The sequence below is a fragment of the Xiphias gladius genome, chromosome 14 (genome assembly GCF_016859285.1).
Source record: "Xiphias gladius isolate SHS-SW01 ecotype Sanya breed wild chromosome 14, ASM1685928v1, whole genome shotgun sequence".
NCBI lineage: Eukaryota > Metazoa > Chordata > Actinopteri > Istiophoriformes > Xiphiidae > Xiphias > Xiphias gladius.
The window spans coordinates 22,829,901-22,849,271 of NC_053413.1; the positions used below are offsets into that span (position 1 = coordinate 22,829,901).

At 39.0% G+C, this 19,371-nt stretch overlaps 1 protein-coding gene across 2 annotated transcripts in view; it reads right to left on the bottom strand.

Moving 5' to 3' along the window:
• Positions 1 to 1,605: 1,605 nt before the first annotated feature.
• Positions 1,606 to 19,371, bottom strand: part of tep1 (telomerase-associated protein 1) — a 37,552-nt gene continuing 19,786 nt past the window's right edge. The window contains exons 30-55 of one of the 2 annotated variants that reach the window (XM_040144043.1): positions 19,247 to 19,335; positions 18,547 to 18,661; positions 18,342 to 18,368; positions 18,034 to 18,244; positions 17,314 to 17,434; positions 16,470 to 16,594; positions 16,263 to 16,362; positions 15,831 to 15,986; positions 14,849 to 15,064; positions 14,441 to 14,497; positions 13,830 to 13,965; positions 12,344 to 12,595; positions 12,073 to 12,224; positions 11,110 to 11,217; positions 10,868 to 10,972; positions 10,633 to 10,762; positions 10,429 to 10,514; positions 9,951 to 10,077; positions 9,546 to 9,676; positions 9,316 to 9,437; positions 7,883 to 8,026; positions 7,140 to 7,239; positions 6,434 to 6,551; positions 5,875 to 5,957; positions 3,926 to 4,030; positions 1,606 to 2,815 (exon numbers count right to left, since the gene is read on the bottom strand). In XM_040144043.1, coding sequence (XP_039999977.1) covers positions 2,696 to 2,815; positions 3,926 to 4,030; positions 5,875 to 5,957; positions 6,434 to 6,551; positions 7,140 to 7,239; positions 7,883 to 8,026; positions 9,316 to 9,437; positions 9,546 to 9,676; positions 9,951 to 10,077; positions 10,429 to 10,514; positions 10,633 to 10,762; positions 10,868 to 10,972; positions 11,110 to 11,217; positions 12,073 to 12,224; positions 12,344 to 12,595; positions 13,830 to 13,965; positions 14,441 to 14,497; positions 14,849 to 15,064; positions 15,831 to 15,986; positions 16,263 to 16,362; positions 16,470 to 16,594; positions 17,314 to 17,434; positions 18,034 to 18,244; positions 18,342 to 18,368; positions 18,547 to 18,661; positions 19,247 to 19,335 — 3,236 coding nt within the window. In that variant the 3' untranslated portion in view covers positions 1,606 to 2,695. The remainder of the gene's footprint in view (positions 2,816 to 3,925; positions 4,031 to 5,874; positions 5,958 to 6,433; positions 6,552 to 7,139; positions 7,240 to 7,882; positions 8,027 to 9,315; positions 9,438 to 9,545; positions 9,677 to 9,950; positions 10,078 to 10,428; positions 10,515 to 10,632; positions 10,763 to 10,867; positions 10,973 to 11,109; positions 11,218 to 12,072; positions 12,225 to 12,343; positions 12,596 to 13,829; positions 13,966 to 14,440; positions 14,498 to 14,848; positions 15,065 to 15,830; positions 15,987 to 16,262; positions 16,363 to 16,469; positions 16,595 to 17,313; positions 17,435 to 18,033; positions 18,245 to 18,341; positions 18,369 to 18,546; positions 18,662 to 19,246; positions 19,336 to 19,371) is intronic. The other variant, XM_040144044.1, reaches the window with a different exon arrangement.

A 19,371-nucleotide genomic window follows, 5' to 3' on the forward strand; every position in this document is an offset into this window, starting at 1 on the left:
TAGATATATGTATATATCTATATATATAGATATATATATATCTATAGATATATATATATATATATCTATAGATATATATATATCTATAGATATATATATCTATAGATATAATATATATCTATATCTATCTATATATATGTCTATCTATATATATGTCTATACCTATTTATAGATACATATATTAAATATATATCAAAAATATATCTGTATACATATCTATATCTATCTATCTATATCTATATATATATATATATATCTATATCTATATATACACTGACTGCATGTATGATTTTTATACCATATATCACATATGGCAAAAGCAAAAATATGCATTTTTAAATTGCATGTATTTATGCATTTATCATTTTCAAATTCTATTTTACATATATTATATAGAATAACGTATATCATACTAATGAATTACACTTATTTATGCCTTAATGGGCACATTGCTCTGGTAAAATTGGAGGTAATTTTAATAATTTTATATACTGCTGGGTTGCTTAATTTACAATATCACAATCATTTTTTTTGTCGATTACAATTTGTATTACTAATCTAAATCGGCAAAGTATCTAGTAACTAAAGTCAGATAAATGTAGTGATGTAAAAAGTACAATATTGGCCTCGGAATTGAGGTGGAGCAGAAGTATGAAGTTGCAGAAAATTGAAATACTCAAGTAAAATATAAGGCACGATTGTACTTAAGTACAGTACTTGAGTAATTGTACTTAGTTTCTTTCCAGCACTGGTTTTAGCATAGTGGCCAATTGTTCGTACCGATTACCTTAGTAATTCTTGTCCTCAAATTAAAAATCATCCCTTACATTTAAGATTTTGTGCACCCAATATACCTATTTTTGCTCTCTCACTTTAGTAATTTGTATCCTCAAATTACTTAAATTGTGTTAAATAGTGTTACATTATTATCTTTCGTGTATTGGTCTTTGTCCACTTCAGGCTGCCACCTGGATTTAATATACTGTACCTATTAACCAATGATAAAAATAAATAAATAAAATTCATTTCTAACACTTATTCAAAATTAAAATGAAGCTACTTTTCAGGAGTTCACAACATCTCTTAAATGTCAACAATCACTTTCCAAAAAGCATCGTATCCCACGTCTGCATGTGCAGACGGTGTAAAATAATACTGTATGTGTGAGTACTATTGCTTTTTTATCAATTAACATTAATCTACTTCAATCACTTCGTTTCACTCATTAAAAAAAATATGCAAATGACTTCAATTTAATGAGAGAGGCTGAATCTAAAGAAAAGCAGGTTTAAGTGTATTTTATACAGCCGTCTAGCAACACTGAATGTAATTTAAATTTATGGGTTTATTCAATTAGCCTCCCAATCACGGAGTGAATGAATGAATGAATGGAGTCTTAGGTTAGCTGGGCGACACCTGACGTAGCCCATGGCCTATAAAGCCAGCTATTTATGAGACTGTTGTAGCACACACAATCAATGCATACTGATGCTAAACATTTGCTTATAATTTTTTACCTTAAAAAGGGAATAGAAGTTCAAATTTGCAGCATAAATACATCACTTTATATGAAAAATGTTATACAGCACATCGCCTAAACCCAAAACTTTAACGGTCACACACTAGCATATTTTGAAAAAACAGGTTTTAATGCATTTAAGAGAATTCTGTTAACATGGTCTACGGAAAAACACGTGCTACTTGAAGTACACTGAAGAATGCATCGCGGGTTTTTTGTGGTTCCGTTAAGGTTCACATTTCTATTAACTTTATGGTGAAATCACCGAAATTCAATGTGGAGCACTAAGTATAGTTTTATTTACTTAACATGTTTTACTGTGGCTCCTTATCAACAGATAAAAAGAGTTGTAAAAGCACTGGATGGGAAGTTTGTGTTTACATGCCTGCCATTCATCTCTCACTGCTTGAGAGGCTCTTGCGCAAATTTCCATGTGTCAAATAGCAATTATTCCCATTTCTGAGCTGTTGGTTTAATCTACTTTAAATACTATCATTCATACAAAATCTGCCAATAACACGACGGCCCCCACCCCTCTGCTTATCTCGGGAATATAAAATAAATGTTACTAATTATATGCAAATCCTTTCCCAGCGTGGTCAGAAATCTATCATTTGTTAACTAATTTGTAAAAACATGAAGAAAGTGTTTTACACAATATTTCTTAGGTAAACCCATGTTTTCTCATTTAATCAGTTAAAAATATGAAACCAAACAACAAAATGTCAACTGCAAATAATTTCACATTCCCACATTCCCATTTTCATTCCATTACAATTTTCAAATTAAAAACCTCTAATAAATTAAGCTCACACAAAAAACCATAACATAATATTTTTAAAGCTTATCATTTTCATACTTAATTGTTATGTTTGCAAGTTTCTCTTAATCTAAATTAAAAGGTACATGTAAACGTGACATAATTGGAGCATTAGAACTATTCCATAGCTGCTTACCCCGTATGTGATTTAAATATTTAATCTTATTTTTTATATTATTAAATATATATATTAAATATATATATATTTGTTATATTTTTGTATTTTTTAATACATTTTATTGCACATTTACCATCACTGAAGCAAAAAAGAAGCAAAACATTCCTATAACATTTGGTTAGTTTAGCGATACAGTGTTTTTCCTAAAGCCCCAATTTTGTATGCAAAATCTAGATGATTATTCCTTCCTGGAGAGAAAGTAGAGCTTTCCCTGTTCGTCACCACAAACCAGTTCGGTGGGTTTTTCTGGATTCACCTCCAAAATCAGGACAGGACTTCCACACACAAACATACCCACCTGGAGGAGGAAAGCGAGAGAGAGAGAGAGAGAGGGGAGAAAAAAGGTGCCAAAGGGGGAGAAAGTGATTAAAAGTTAGTTAGTTAGGTATTGAAAGATAGATTAAAATGTTTTAAACATTATTTCAGGGGAATAGATACATTTTCTCAAATGCTGCATAAGAAGAGAGCACAACGTCTAGAGTGATATCTAATAGTTCCCTCTAATGGTTTAAAGGAGACGTCTATCATTGTTGTACCATGGTTTTCGTAAAGTCAAAAAATCTCATCTCTCAATACTTTGTGAATCCCCTACCTTGTCTCTGGATCTCTGCCCCAAGACCATTTGTTCTTACTCTAGACATAAATCTTTAAAAACAGGTCTCAACTATATCATTTCATTTCTATGAATGTCTAGGTAATTTCCTAAAAACGCTGGACACTGTAGTTTTTCAGCAAACGTAACTCAAACAGCAGTAAATACTACATGTTCGGGGGACTATTTTCGGCTGCGGATTAACACACGTTTGTTATTCCAGTGAATATTCACATCATTAGAGTGGTGTATGTGGGAGTGAGTCGAAATAAACTACAGTATGTGCGCTCATGGTAATAAAAGAACATGTCAGCCAGAACAACTGTGTCTCTCACTGATCTGTTTTCAAACAGCTGTTGGACAAGTCAGAAAGCAGTGGCTACAGGAAGTAGAGAAAAAAAAAGGGTTTGAAGCTCAAAGGCTCGTGACAGTTATATAATCTGTTACTGTAATCTGTAATCTTTAATCAAATCATTTAAATATGTTGTTTATATGCACCGTAACCACATTGAATGACCCGAATTCCAGTAGAGTCAGAGGTTACAGAGATTGAGATTAATGCCACTCTGCTGGTTAGTTAGCATTCAGCAGAACTAGCTTATCTGGTATTTCTTTTTCTCTCCATTATGATTTATGATTTAGCTACTGTGTTATTTACGTTTTTGGATACACAGAAAATACTAGTGAATGGGATGAGTTCTTTATTGGTTTTGGTCTTTTTATTGGGTTCATTGACAAAAAAACAAAACAAAACAAAAACAAAAAAAACAGATTACGGAATAATCACCAGATTTATCCTTTAAGACTATAATGTACCTGTTTCTTGGTGATTCTGTCCCACAGCTTCACCGTCCTGTCGTAGGAGGCTGAGATGATGGTGCTGTTGGTGAGTCTCAGCACAGTGATCCTGTCACTGTGTGCCTGAAGGTAAAACATCATTAAAATCAAAATTAAAAAAAAATTAAAAAATCCTACAAAGTTGGTTATTGGCAGCAACAATTCATACGGATGAGAAATGAATGATTTATGTAGCAAGAAGGCCAAACATTTGGTGGTTCCGCCCTCACAAATGTGAGGATTTGCTGCTTTTCATCATTAAACTGCAGTTCAGACAAAACCAACCATTTAAAGATGTCACCTCTGGCTCTGGGATACGTGATGGGCATTTTCCACTATTTTAGGACATGTTACTAACTAAATGAACGATGAAAATGATAAAACAATGTGCCAGCTGTTGTTGAAACAGCACCTTGTCTTTATGTGTGAAACACAAATTAGTATACCTAAAAAAAAACTGGAGAAAAGTTCAGTAACTGTAGGGTTTTTTTGTTTTGTTATTTTCATTCAATCTGATACAATATGAGAGTGGCAGAGCAAGTATTTAGATCCTTTATATGATCCTTTATATACTTTAGTAGAAATACTGCTAAAAATGCACAGGTAAAAGTAATGTAATAAAAATGTCACTTAAGAAAAAAGTACAGAAATATCAATAGTCAATCAAAATGTACTAAAAGTATCAAAGTAACAGTAGTGATTGTGTAGAAAACGGCCCTGTGAGCATCTTTCTATTATAATTATATTATTGGACTATTATCACTCATGCATCAGTGTATGAGCTGCATTTTATTGTTGTTGGACTAGTTGGCTCCGGTGGAGCTATAGTTTGAACTTCTTTATATATTGTTGGGTAGTTCATATTTCATAAACTCATCATATGTTTTCTATATGCCGTAAAAAAGTAATAAGTAACCATAAACGTAGGGGAGTTAAACTACAGTATTATCCTCTGTAATGTATTGGAGAAGAAGCACAGTGGTGGCCGGGAGTTTACAAACATTCGTCCTGGGCATGAATGTCATGGCAATATTCGGCTTTCAATGATTTCTTTGAATTGTTCTTTCTCTTGGGCAGAATGAGTGCACAACATAGGTGGTACAGTGTTCTTGGGGTTTAATGCCTCACCTTTACTCCTCCAAACATACCTCTGGTCATTGTGGCCAAACAACTCAATCTGTCTCATCCTTCCCCCAAAACTTTTCCCCTTTTTTTTTTTTGGTCAGCTGCAAACAGTCGTCAGATTGAATTGATCAGATTGGGAGCAGGGCTTTTCCGGGGAATGCAGCCTCCAGTCAGCAGCAGGCGATGTACTGGATGTGGTGTGTTCCCTTTTCCGATCTCCCTCCGACCCTGGGGCAGGGGCCACACCTCCCAAATTGTTTCTGCAGTAGTTCAGAAATGGCTCGAAGAGACATTCCTGACTTGTGTAAACCTATGATCCTCTCAGATCTGCACTGAGCTCCTTGGACTTTCCCATTGTGTTGGTCAACCCAATGAGTGCTGTCAAACAAACCCTTTTCATGTATGTACAGAGAAGCTACCAGCTGTAGTCAATCATGATCACCAACAGGAAATCAAGAGGCCTCGGCAAGTTAAAAGCAGCACCACTAAATTAATAATTTCAGTGGGTGTATGTATATTTTTCACACTGTATGTAAAATTTTGACCCTGTGTTAATTTCAGAAAAACCCCAAATAAATTAACACTTGTGCACCGAGAAGTCATTGAAAGCCCAATATTACCATGACAGTCATGTCTGTGATGAGTGTATGTAAACATCCGACCAAAACTATGAAGAAGCAGAAAAAGGAAAAGTATCTCAAAGTAGTACTCAAGTTGAGTAGTACTTTAGTTACTTCCTACCACTTCAATATAAAAATATGCGCTATGTCTTGTGTTCTGTGTCAGAGTCAAGAGTCTCTTACAGGTTTTCTGCTGCTCCATGATGAAAGCTCTGGAGGTTGGTTGAACCACATGTTGCCCTTCAGGTCTCCACACACAACAAACTCTGAAAGAACATTCAACACATTAGCTGATCACACGATAAATAAAAAATATAAAGCTGGCACGTACAGTGGTAGCAATAGTTCTAGTAACTATGTTTATGAATTAATTAAGAGTATTAATTGTAACAGTTGCAGTGCAAACAGTGTTGACGTTTGTATTAGGGGTTTCAATGATTAGTCGATCAAAAGAAAAAATAATCGCCAACTATTTTGATGATCAATTAATTATTTAAGTAATTTTTAAAGCAAAAATACCAAATATTCCCCAGTTCCTGTCAGTCATTTGAGGGGATTTGCTGCTATCCTTAATCTTAGGCGATAGTAAAGTAAAAATCTTTGGTCGGTCAAACAAAACAGGCAATTCGACAACATTACCTTGGATTTGGAGGATGTTTCAGACACCAGACGATTAATCGGAAAGGTAATCCGCAGATTAACTGATGATGAAAATAACTGTTACTTGCAACCTTAGTTGTACCTCTGTCCATAGTTACAGCTGTTACTGGGACTCCGCGCCGCTCCTCGTCCTCCTCGTCGCACTTCAGGCTTGTCGAGCTGAAAGCTGAAGAGAGACTAGTTTCTGGGCCCATGACAAACTGAAGAAAGAGAGGACAATGTCATCAGTCAGCATTCCTTTTTACTAAAGTTACAAAGTTTGTGGTGTGCTACAGCTGAGTTTAGACTTGATTTGTAATTAAGATGATGTGCCTGTTAAGATGGACAAAAGGAAAAGAAAGTAAACTGGTGTTTTTGTTTTTGTGTAGAGCGTTTACTATAAAAAGATATGTCTACTTAGTAATATGTAGTTCTGGTTGGTATGGCGCTGCAGGGGGGGCAGGCATGCCCATGCAGTTCAGATGATTGGTCTGTCCCCTGACAGACGTCGTGGTATTAGAGCTTCTGCTATTGGTCATGCCAGATGGCGCTTCCCGTAGTGACATACCAAGCACGGTTTGAAACAGAGCATTCTGTTTTCAAAGCTAATATACAATGTTTTATGTTCAAGCATGACCCTGAGAGCCAGAGCAAACATCTTAACTTTTTTTTTCTTCCTAACTTAAATTTTTCTTAAATCGTTACTGTTCTAATGTGCAAGTCCTGTTCACCATTGAGATGGTGATGACAGTGAAGTACAAGTTTGCCTAATGTAAATCAATATTAGTTGCAGGCTACGTAAAACTCACAATGAAGCCAACGTGAACTTTTCCCTCTCCTTCGCCCACCAGCCACATGCTTTTCTCGTCGTTACGGATCAAATCCAAAACTTGGACTTCTTGGTCCCAGCTACAAAAAGACAAATACAAAAGATGCTTTTAATGTTACACCAACCTTTTAAAATCTCGGGGCTTAAAAATAAAACCTCTCTGTTTCTAAGAAACAAAACCCAATGGCACAATATCTGGAACTGAGCTGGACTGTTGGACAATAGAAGCTGCATAAATTAAGCTTGAATATAAAATTTAAGCATTTAAAAGGTGTGGTCTTGTAGATGTTCATAAGTATCTTCAAATTTCTGTTGAATGACCAATATTTATCCGTTTCAGCTAACCTGATCGACAATTTAGGGCTAATGTAATCAGTAAATTTTCTCAAAAGTGACGGATATCAGCAGCCATGTTTGAATTAAAAGACTTCAAAGGCTATCAAAATTATAATCATCAATATTCTAGAAAGTTTCATGAACTTTCTGGTCACCTCCACCATAAATGGGTTTGCCTTAATTAACACTCCTCTGTCGCAATTCAACGAGGAAAAGTCAAAACTAAAACTCACATAACGACGGAACTTAAGGCATTTCAGGGAGAAGCGAGTTTTTCTCCAAAATTCAAAACCTAATAATCAGCCTTAATCAACATTAAAACCCTGGCCGGCCCCTGAAAACCCTGGACAAAGATTTTGGTACATGCCGTACAGTATGCAGCCTTACTTTCTGACTATGTCGGTCCACTTGTCTGACTTATCATTTGCGGCGTCAAATATTGTCCCGCTGTCAGTCACACCGATCAGGGCAGAGCAGTAGTGGAGGTAGACCGCTGGCTTTGTCACTGTGTACGTGGTTACCTTCACCAGGCTGGGAGCGACAGAAACACAGAATAAAGCAGGACTGGTTAGTGTGTGGAATCAAACATATTACACTTTATTTGACGTCTCCATTTTTCTCAGTCTCACTAGAAATTCCCAAATTTTCTTCCACTCTGCTGCTGATTTTCTGAAACTCAGGAGTTCACAACTAGAGTAAAGGAGGGTCAAAGCATGGGGACCTGGAGGTGATGCTGGGGAGATGTAACTAAACCAGGGAATGTACCTTTAACTCATACCCGCACAGGGTTGGGTTTCATTTTTCATTTACAACAAATCTCTTATGAAATCTTTTATTATTTACTTTCTTTTTTAATTAGCAAAGTGAATTTTATTTGTTTCGAAAACATTTAAAAACAACCAACGTTGGCTTAAGCGCTTTACATGGAGAAGATATTATGGGATTATTTGATTGATCATTACAAATCAAATAAAAACGCAGGAATGAGTGGGGGCCAAAAGTTCATTTAAAATCGACACTTGCCCCTTATGAGCTGATGACTTTCCTGTTAGTTTAGAGTTTCTAGATGCTTCTAGTTTATAGATGTATAACGTCTTGACAGCTCGCATTTGGATACAAAAATATTTAAAATACCAACATAACGGAATTTAAATATTTTTTTAGACTTTAAGACCTTTTTTAAACTTTTGCCTGCCGATTTTATACCACTGAAGAAAATATAACACTATCTGGAGCTGCTTCAGAAGCCCCTGAATTTCCCAGAGGAGGGAAGAACAGTCTTTGGCCGGTTACAGTGAGGTTGTCTTCTACATTCTGCTAAAGTGGTTTCCCATCCCTACAGGTATTAATCCCGATCATGACTGAATAAATTTTAAATTTAGGTCACGGGACGCTCTGAGAGGTAATGTGTTGATTTTGACACATTAATCAAATAATGTGTGATTGCAAAGCTTGTTGGTGCAAATTTCAGGTATGAAAACAAACAAAAATCTTTCATGAAAAAAGCCTTTTTTTTGGTCTTTCCTTTTTATAAAGACACTTTAAAACAACTTCAAGTTTGTGCCTGCATTTTTTCCCATCATGTTTGTCACATGTAAATGAATGCTTGTGTCAATAAAAGTTTATTTATTGTTTATTCTGTTGCTCTCTTGTGTTACTTCCCCAGATCTTTATTGTAAATGAGCATTTGTTCACAACTTCTCATTGGTTAAAGGTTAAAAAAAAAAAAAATATATATATATCAAAAAACAAAAATGGAGGATAGTCAGGTCCTGTATAGTAGCTTGTAGTGTGACTTTGTTGTTGTTGTTGTTTTTTACCTGGCGGTGCGGTGCTGTTGATTCCACACCAGCTTCCACACATCAACAAAACATTTAATGTAGCTGACAGCAAACTGGCCGTGAGGCATGGAGCAGATCGCTGTGATGCTGCTGTTTGAAGCCTGACACACACAGACAGACACACTCCGTCATTACACAAACACAGAAAACACAGACACACACACAACCACAATTTCAGTATAAATCCCTTTTCTCGCGCATTTCTTCACCTGCTTGCGGCCAACCACCGTGTCGCGCTGCCACAACTCCAGCAAACCGGATGAAAAACCGGCAAGACACACATCACCTTTCTGAGAGAAGCACAGAGCTGTGATGGAGTCTGAGAGGTGGAGAGGAGACTCTGAGCAGAAAAGACAGAATACAGAGGTGAAATGAAGAGTTTTCTAAACAAACGTCAGGCATCATACAAAAAACTGCAGCAAAATAAATCATACTGTAATCATTTTCTCATGATACAGGTGACCAGTAACTCCGTTACTGACTTCCAAAAAAAACCCACTGTGACTGGTAACAGATAGAGAAGAGTCGTCTTAAACGTAGACAAAATCAAACAACTATCTGACACTCAGCAAGGATCCGATAGTGAAATGCTATTTGAACGAGTATTTTATTACTTTTATTCCACGTCCAGCATCGCAGCGAGCAGTCTTCAGAAACTGTGAGGAATTCTGAGACTCCTCGCTTGCAAACAACTCCGCGAATTGCACCGCTGTGACCCTGGAAGGTGTTGAAGTGCTCCATCTGTACGGAAAAAAAAAAAAGAAAAAAGAAAAGAGGATGTGAGAGAGGAGGCAGAAACTGAAAAATAAGCGACAGTGTCCGCTCTTTTATTATGGTCGAGGACCCTTAGGAAGTCATTCTGGCTCTGCATCTAGACTAGAACTAAGGGTGAGACCAATGGATTGAACACTGGTCGTAAACTAATCTTGTACGGACATTAATTGGAGCTGTGAACCTAAAAAAAACAACAACAAAAAAAGCATGAATGAAGACAAAAGAAAACAAAAAAAACCAAATAGGACAAAACTGACGTACAACGAAATGATAGAAATATATTCATAAATTGGGAGGATTTCATTTTGACTGACAGACCTGTAGTGGTTTCCAGAGGTGCACTGTGCCGTCATCAGATGCAGTGAAAACAGTCATTTCTTCTTTGTTGACTTCTATGTTCTTGTCTTAAAACCAAATCAAAAAAATAAAACAAACATTAATATAAAATGAAGGCTTGGCGACTCATTGCATTGTACAATGTGAGAGTAAAAGGGGGAGACAAATAGAAAGAGTACAGTTTACCTGTATTTGTGAGAAGACAGCAGTGGTGTATACGCTGCTTGTGGGCGGTAATGTGGCAGATTTCTATGTTGCTTTCCCAGTTCCACACGTGTAGCGCCCCCTCTGCACAGCCAGCCATCGCATACTGTCCCTGCACACAGAAATAACAAACAGCAAGTCAATACAGCGGTTCCTTCATGAAGCCAAGCGCTTCCTTTGTCGTGTCGGTTAACTGACAGCTGTGTAATTTTCTCACCAGACAGCAGACAGAGTTAAGAGGACTGCTCCAGGAGATTTCCCTGAGACAGCGGCCTGCCTGCAGATCCCATAAACAAAGCCTCCCATCGTTTGAGGCGCTAATCTAAGGGACAGATAGAGGCTGATGAAGACAAGTTTCTGGAGACACAGTAGTACATGTAGCATGGTAATAGCTCTATAAAGGGGAAGACCTGTTACTCAGGTTAGTTACATTTCTCGATGACACTTGTTAAGACTCACCACACAGTCTGGAGTCCAGACACAGCCGGTGACCCAGTCTCTGTGAGAGTGAGGGAGCGACTTAGAAACAGCAGCAGGAGACGAACTCATATCCCACACCACCAGGGCCTGAAACAAAGATACTCTTATGATTACAGCACAGCCAGAAAACAAGTCTGAAACAATGCTTTAGTTTAGGTGCATGTCCAGTATGAGACTTGAGTACAGAGCACACGTTATAACAGGTTCATTCACTGAGGAAAAAGCCATGAGAGGCAATCAAAAAGCTCAGGAAAAACTTTGAGTTTAGAAGATTTGTTATCACTGAAATCGCAAACATTCTCATTTTTGTATCACTGTATGCTGAAAATGTTTAAGTTCTAGACTGATGGTTGGACAGGACCACCAATCTGAAGGTGAGACCTTGACTCTGGGAAGTTTTATTGGACATTTCTCACCTATTTTTGCTATTTTGTACACTTAAAATTATAGACAGATTAATCTCGTAATTGTAGCCGTAGTTCAATGCCATGTTCAAGAATTTGAGCAAGTTTGATCAAGTTTACTTATGGGTTTTGAGTGGCAGTTGCTAAAAGGCTACAGCTTTAAAGTTCCCCTCCAGGTGTGTTCAAAGATATATAAAAATACTTAAAATAATCTGCTTTGAATAATAAGCTGTGTCTCATAGGGTTTCTCCATAAAAAAAAAAAAAAGTTCACTTACCTGGTTAGAAATTCTTAAAAGGACACCTAGGCCTCCTCCCTCACTGAAAAATCTAGCTTCTATGAATGTGCATATTTCACCACTGAACATGAGTCAACTCTCCACACTGCACTGGAGCTCTACCACACCTGTAGCCGGGAACCATATGTAAAATAATTTGTCCCACGTAGCAGGTAAAATACAAGCCAGCACTACATCCCTGCACGTAAACGGATAAAAATACAAGGTTAAAAAAGTCCACAAAATTCTAGATCATTCTACCTGATCTTTTCCACCCGAAAGTAGTCGTCCACCATCGGGGCTGAAGGCCAGACAGGTGACTCCTCCGCTGTGGCCCCTCAGCACCGCATGAGGCTCAACTGAGCAGTCGAGGGCCAGATCGCTCAACAACCACAGAACAACGGTGAAGTCGTCTAATTCAAGGGGGAAATGCAGAAGAGCAAATAAGAAAACATTTATTGGTAGAAAGTGTGATGTTTCAAATTTTCAAAATAGCGGGTCACGTTTTCCCCTTACCGTCGGTAGCACTTACCCGAAGCTGTAGCCAGATAGGTGGAGTTTTGCGCCAGTGCCAGGATGGCGCCTCGTTGCGCACCGAACATTCCCAACATTTTCAGGCCCCCCATGGCTCCATCCTCTGTGTCGTCTCTCTTCCAGACCCTCAGACGTTTGTCACTTCCTCCGGACACCAGCAGCTCAGGTTCGGCCTGCTCTGCGTCCAAAACGGTCCACAACAGGCACAGTATGGACACGTCACGGTCCCTGGAGGCCCAGATCATCTCATCTAAGATTAAAATAACATCGTTTATGCTTTGTGTGTTTACTAGATCCATTTTGGGATTTTTTTCCAAGTACACTGTGTCTTCATTTTGTTTAATATTAATACAGGGTGGAGGAAAATGGGAGAGTTAGTAAAGAAATACAGGAGGTGACATGAATTAAAGTGGGTCAGGTTCAAGATTCAAGTGCATACTGTCTGCACCAGTCATTGTTATATATACACACAGTAGGTTACTGATGTACGCTCGCCAAGCACTGTATTAGGAACACCTGTGCGCCTGCTTATTCATGCAGTTGTCCAATCAGCCAATCAGCCGTGGCAGCAGTTCAGCGCATAAAATCATGCAGATACAGGTGAGGAGTTTCGGTTAATGTTCACATCAAACATCGGGGGGGGGGGTAAAAACGGGAGACTGGCAGCGTGAAAGTGCAGCTGACAAATCTGAAGAAATGTAGTGATGAAACCGTGTCTACGTGGACCAGAATCTCAAAGGAAAGTTTCCAACATACTGCAGAATCCTAGTTATGAAGAATTGAGGCAGTTTCAAGAGCAAAGGGACTATTAATACGATGTTCTAATAAGTGCTTGGTGAGTGTACATCCATTTTTAATGTCTTTATTATTACATGTAGTTTTCATCAATATTTTATAGCTGTGTTACTTATATCCTTGACATTATGCATGTGCCTCTATTTATTCATCTAACCATCCTCCATTTTATATCCTTGGCGTATTTTGGTAGAAACCCTAAAAAACCCAATTTTGGCTAAATATGATTTCCTCTTTGGGTAAGAAAGTAAGTCAGTCAGTAAATTCCTTTATAAAACACCCTTCCAGAGCAGATGTCATAAAGTGCCCGACGATAAAAGACAAGCAAGACAGAAAATACAGACCTAATATAAGAGTAAGGTGGTAATAATAATAATAATAATAATAATAGAAAAAGGTTGAAAACTACAAAAACTCAACATGTGAAAGTAGCTTAAATCAAGTCTTATTTTTTCCAGTCTTTACAGTAAAATTTTTATGTTGCAGAAAAATAATGTGGCGACTGACAAAACCTCATGTAAACAGGTAAATTTAGAAATTGTTGGGAGTTAATAATTTGGAGTCGTTCCTTCTCATTCTCTCCTTTTAGCCGTCGTCCGCATATCTGTACTTGTTCTGTCAGCTTGGCGTCTTCCATGGGCTCAAATTTCATAAATACGACCTTTTCCCCGGCTCACGCGTACACACACCTAGGTCGAGATTGAACAGTTTGATGCCTTCACCGTGGTATCCAACAACAGCATAGTATCCATTTACAGCCACACACAGCGCGGCATGAACTGGGTTCACAGACCTCGGTTTCTTCTGGGGAGGCTCCTGATCGCACTGAAAAACACAAATAATTGGGAGGGATATGAAGAAAAGAATTTCCACTGTAGCTTCATTTTGGGAGAAATATCTGAAGTTCATTAGTCAGTATGTTAAAAATATCCACTTCCTAGTCTCTTCAGTCGCCCACAAATGATTAACTATCCTTTAAAATGCATTACCTCTTGTTAGAGTGTAATGAAACCAAACACTGGTGATGAAATGTTCTCCTCAATATATGTCATTGCCATGACTAGCACCGAGTCTTTGGAGTGCATTCACCGCACAACTCTTGCAGACTGTAACGGTGGACATTAATTTATCAGCAAATGGCATCGATCTTCTTTTCCAATCATACCCCAACTGTTCACTCCCGCGCACACACACACACACACACACGGCGACATGAAAGACGGCTTGTGTGGACTGAGATGAGCTGCGCGACATGAATGTAAAAAGGTAAGGGTTGTTTTAAAGAGAATTAAGAGCTTACTTCATCGCTTTTTAATGCAGCGACCGAACGTCCAAGTCCACCTGACCAGAGCTGGAGCTGAAGACACAGAGGGGGAAAAAAAAAAAAAAAAAAAAAGACTATTAATCTCAAAATAAGTGAGAATGTGCTCATTAGAGTAAACAGCAGCACTTGTCCTGCACTGACTTTCAGTTGGGTAGAGTTTAAAAAAAAAAAAAATAAATATGGCAGCACTTATCATCTTATACATTTTTGGGAATTCTATTTGCAACCAATGTACTGACAAAACGGCTGACACGTTTTGATCTGAGCCCGCATCAATACTCGTCTTCGTGGCAGTGAAGTAACGATATCACATTTTGGCCAGCAGAGTTCAGTCTATTTTTTTTTCTGATCCGGGTTCAGTGTGCGCAGGCAGCGCTGTCTCACCATGCGGTCCGAGCCGGCGCTGAGCAGCATGGCTCCTTCCCCCAGGAAGGCGAGGACCTCTGTGGCCCCGCAGTGAGCCTGGAAACATCCCACACAGGTGGAGGCGGGCACCGACCACACCCTGACCTCTCCGGATATGGAGCCCGAGCAGAGCGTGGAGGAGGAGGAGGAGGAGAAGGCGAGACTACGCACTGAGCGCTGGTGACCGGACAGGGACTGGGGAAGGGGCAGGAGAGAAAGAGTGGTTATATTTAAAGAACGATGGCGATAATGTCCCCACAGCAACTTACTCTAATCTAGACTGGAACCTTCAACACATTTAATACACCTCCTCTCTAACCCCCATATTTCTTCTGTCTCAACTGTGCACTTTTAAGTAATGGCAAAATACATATTTAAAATAATAACTCCCTGACAGAGTCAATCACAACTTAACATAGAATTTATTGATGAGCTTTTGTATTGGATTCCGTTAGATTTTACAGGTGTATGTAATAAAGTGGCCACTGAGTGTAAATTCAAGCCATACACATACCACCTTAATGTTATATTGAGAGAATTAATAGACTGAACAATCAAATAAGGATCATTTTGAGGGTAATTTTAAATGAGGATTCCAGCAATTTAGCATTGTACTCCTATAAAACTCTCAGACTCACAATGCAGAGTTAAAGAAAAGGATGAAAATCAGGCATTTTGTTTTTTTATGTCATGCATTCTTCTTCCTCGTCAAAACCTGCTTTTTCAAATATGCAGCTGTCCTCCCAAAGTTCTGTAAACACGCTATGATGTGTAAAATAGGTGGAATTCCCTTTTAAAAGAGTCAATCCTAAAATTTCGCTGTTAAAAAAAAAAAAAAAAATCTTTCATTACAGTTTCAAAATTAACGTTATGAATTTGAAAAAGTGAGCATCAAGGTGACTGGAGCTCCATATATAGGTAACACACAGCACTCCTTTGGTCTCTCCTCACTGTAACTCACAGTTTGAGTTTTATTCTGGAGCCAGTTCCACACGATCACTTTCCCATTCCAGCAGCCAGCAGCCAGCAGGTGACCCTCGGGGTCAAAGGTCACGCAGTTCAAAGGGCTGGCGCTGAGCAGGGCTGCTACCTCGTGACCCGTGGTAGATGACCACACCTGAAGAAATAGAAACAATAATATCGTGGACGTGTAACACTGACTGTTTCAGTGACGGGTACTGTTTAGTAACAGCTGGTAATAATAGTGTAAAAATCACACACAATAAATGGAACAAGAAAACAAAAAACAAAAACAAAAAACTAACAAACACCAGAAAACAAGTAACTGATTTTGCAAATTAAAAGGACAAACAATAAAAACTACACAATAAAAACAAAAAACAACAAAAAACATAAAAATAAATCATTTTGATGCAATTTGTTTGAGACTGACTTTCAGCATGAAGTCCAGCGACACAGTTGCAAAGTGCTTATGGTCTGCAGTGACATCACTTGCTGTTATCACATTAGTGTGGCCATCAATAATAGCAGTCCTGCATGGAGAGGAGACTCAAGTCAGTTTATTCAAACGAACCTGAATCCAGCAGGACTTGGGGATTGGTCCAGTCCGAGGTGTGTTCCTAATTCTCCCTCCTCTCACCTGCAGCCGTTCCCGATGTCCCAGGTCTCTATTCGTCCGTCAAAGGAGGTTGTAGCGAGACGTCCGTCCTTCAGAAAGACGCAGCTCGAGATGCCGTCGCAGCTGCTCACCAGTGACTTCACTTTCTGTTCACAGCCAGGAGAAAGTCGACATCGGACGTTTTGGCTGTTGCTTTTTTTTCCCTCAGCGTGAAGATTTAACAGTAATTCAGCTCAGATGTTCAACATGACATATTGACGTTTGGTGCGTTTACGTGCTCTGCAATTAATTTCCCTGGGAATCAGATTTTTTTTAACAGGTCGCGTATACATGAAACCTGGTTTCTGTAATCAGGGTAGGGGGTTAGGGAAACCCATTTTTCACAGTTAGATTTCACCTGGAGACAGTAACTCTTCTCAGTCTCTACTCTGGTTTTTACATGTGTGCACGTGCACAAAAAAAAAAAAGGGGAAAAGGACTGGGGGGGGGGAAAAAAAAAAAAAAAAATTGATTAATGACTGCAATGACACACACATTTTTTTTAGTAACCACGTCACTATAGTCCATGTAAATATGTTGTTAGATATGTAATTAATTGTACTGAATGTGAATATGAATAACATGTAAACGTGTAAACAGCTGGTCGGGACTGCTATTCATTTGCTAAATAGAACCATGAAAAAAAAAAAAAAAAAAAAAAAAAAAAAAAAAAACACCCAATCAGTGTGCAAGCCCACTAAATGTGTGACGTGATGAAAAAGTAACACGACGCAGAGCGCACAGAAGTGAGGCAAAAAAGTACGTTGCTATTGGAAAATAATGACCCATAAAACCCCCAAATCCTGGGGTTGAAGTGTGTTCATACCTGTCCCGTCTGCGCGTCGATGAAATGCAGCATTCCCTGTCCAGTACCAGCCACCATCAGCTGTCCGTCCGAACTCAAAACCAAACAGGTGGGTTCAGAGGAGAAGGTCGACACCAGCTCACTGCGGAGAAGCGCACAAGACCACTGACGCGCTTCTGTAAATGTCTAATCGAATGCCAAAGACAAACTACGACTACCGCCTCCCGGTTGTATGCCTATCCAACCAGTCAAGATGCAGTTTACATCCACGTCTGTCTGGACTCATATAAAACATGTAGTGAAGACTTTAAAGGAATTTAATAAAAAGCTAAAAAAAAAAGCTGAAAATTATAATTAGCGTATGAATTCTTGAATTATGGCCACAAATGAGTTTTGTAACATCACAGAGACCTGGACCTTGACCACCAAAATCTCATCAGTTCATCCTTGAGTCCCAGTCAACCTTTGTGCCAAATTTTGAAGAAATTCCCTTCAAGGTGTCCCTGAGATACCACGTTCACGAGAAAGGGACAGACAGACGGCAGAGAGACAGACATCCAGAAAGCGCAATGCACACAATGCCTGATACAAAGTTAAGACTTGTTACATCTGAATGAAAACAGAAAGAAGCTGTTGCCTTTAGGGGATAAAGTTCGCCAAATTAATTGTCAGTGACACATAGTGGATTTAGGGAACACTTCTAGCCAACTTCCTTCACCGCCTGGCAGAAAACCTGCTTACCTGGTCTCCTGGACAGTCTGATCTTTGTTGTTCAGCCACTCAACTACCCTGACCCCTCCCTTTCCCACCAGGCGTTGAGCCCAGGTGTGAGCAGAGGTCTCTGGAGGCTCGTTGAGGGCCTGCTGAACGAAAAGAGGCGGCCAGGAGGAGAGCAGGGGGGCGTGACGGCGCAGGAAACTCCGGCAGTCCTCTAGACGGTCCTGAAAGCCAGCTGAGAGGAAAAAGAGAAAACTTGTATAAAGACTAAGTCACATTTGGCAGGAATTTTTGGGGCAAAAAACAAAAAAAAAGTATTTTTAAGCACTTACATGAGGGTGCAGACTTATTCTTCTTATCTGCAGGAAAGTCAGAATTTCACAGGATGCAATCATTAGGATTCTTTCTTTAACTGTCATTTATCAAGGGGAGGTGCTGCTGAGGCAGCCTGCCCTTGCAACAATTTTAAATTCATGTAACTGCAAGTACCAAAGAGAAATACCACATTTATCATGCGGTGTCATCATGCATACTCACCGTACAAGCTGTAGCTCTCCAGGAGGTGGTGCAGGAGGCCGTGGCGCACATTAGCATACAGGAAATAGTAGCTGGAGAGCAGGGAATGGAGCGCCTCCAGCTGGCCACTCTGAATCTGTCCAAAGCCAAAGAGGAGCACCAAGGAGTTCAAATCTAAAGTAAACATCATCAGTAAGTGTAGTTCTCTAGTGCATTTCTTTGTCCAAGATGTATAAAATGTTTCTGTTCAAGCTAATTTTCCTGAATTTGCTCTAAACACTCTTCAAACACTTCACAACAACAGTTCTGATCCGATTTCGCTGCAAACTCTTTCAAAACGTTTCGTACAGAGTTTTCAACGCATTAAAGGCTTAATGACAGATACGCAGGACCACAAACTGTAAAAAGGAACCAGAGAGTAAAAATTGGTAGATACAAACCAACTGAATCTTTAAGTAAATCAAGACCTACTGACTGAAACGTAGTGGTTAAATAAAGTGAGAATGACTGACCAAATTCTTGATTCTATCTTCCTTCTGAGTTTTTCCAATACTCACTGATGAGAGTTTCTTGGTGAATACATACTTTATATGGTGCTTGTTTGTTATATTTTGATTATGATTTTGATTTTTTATTTAATTGTTTGTTAACTGATGCCAAGGCACTATTGTTCGCGTTGTGTAGTATCTATGCAATGAGTGGCGAAGGAATGGTGACTAACCAGGTTGGAGGGCAGGTGCATAACAGAGTTGGCCTCACAATGGAGGAAGGCGTCTGTTCCCTGGGGGTCGGCTAGTGCCCACAGATGAGCTGTGAAGAGAGACAGAACCCAGATGGCGCCACCGT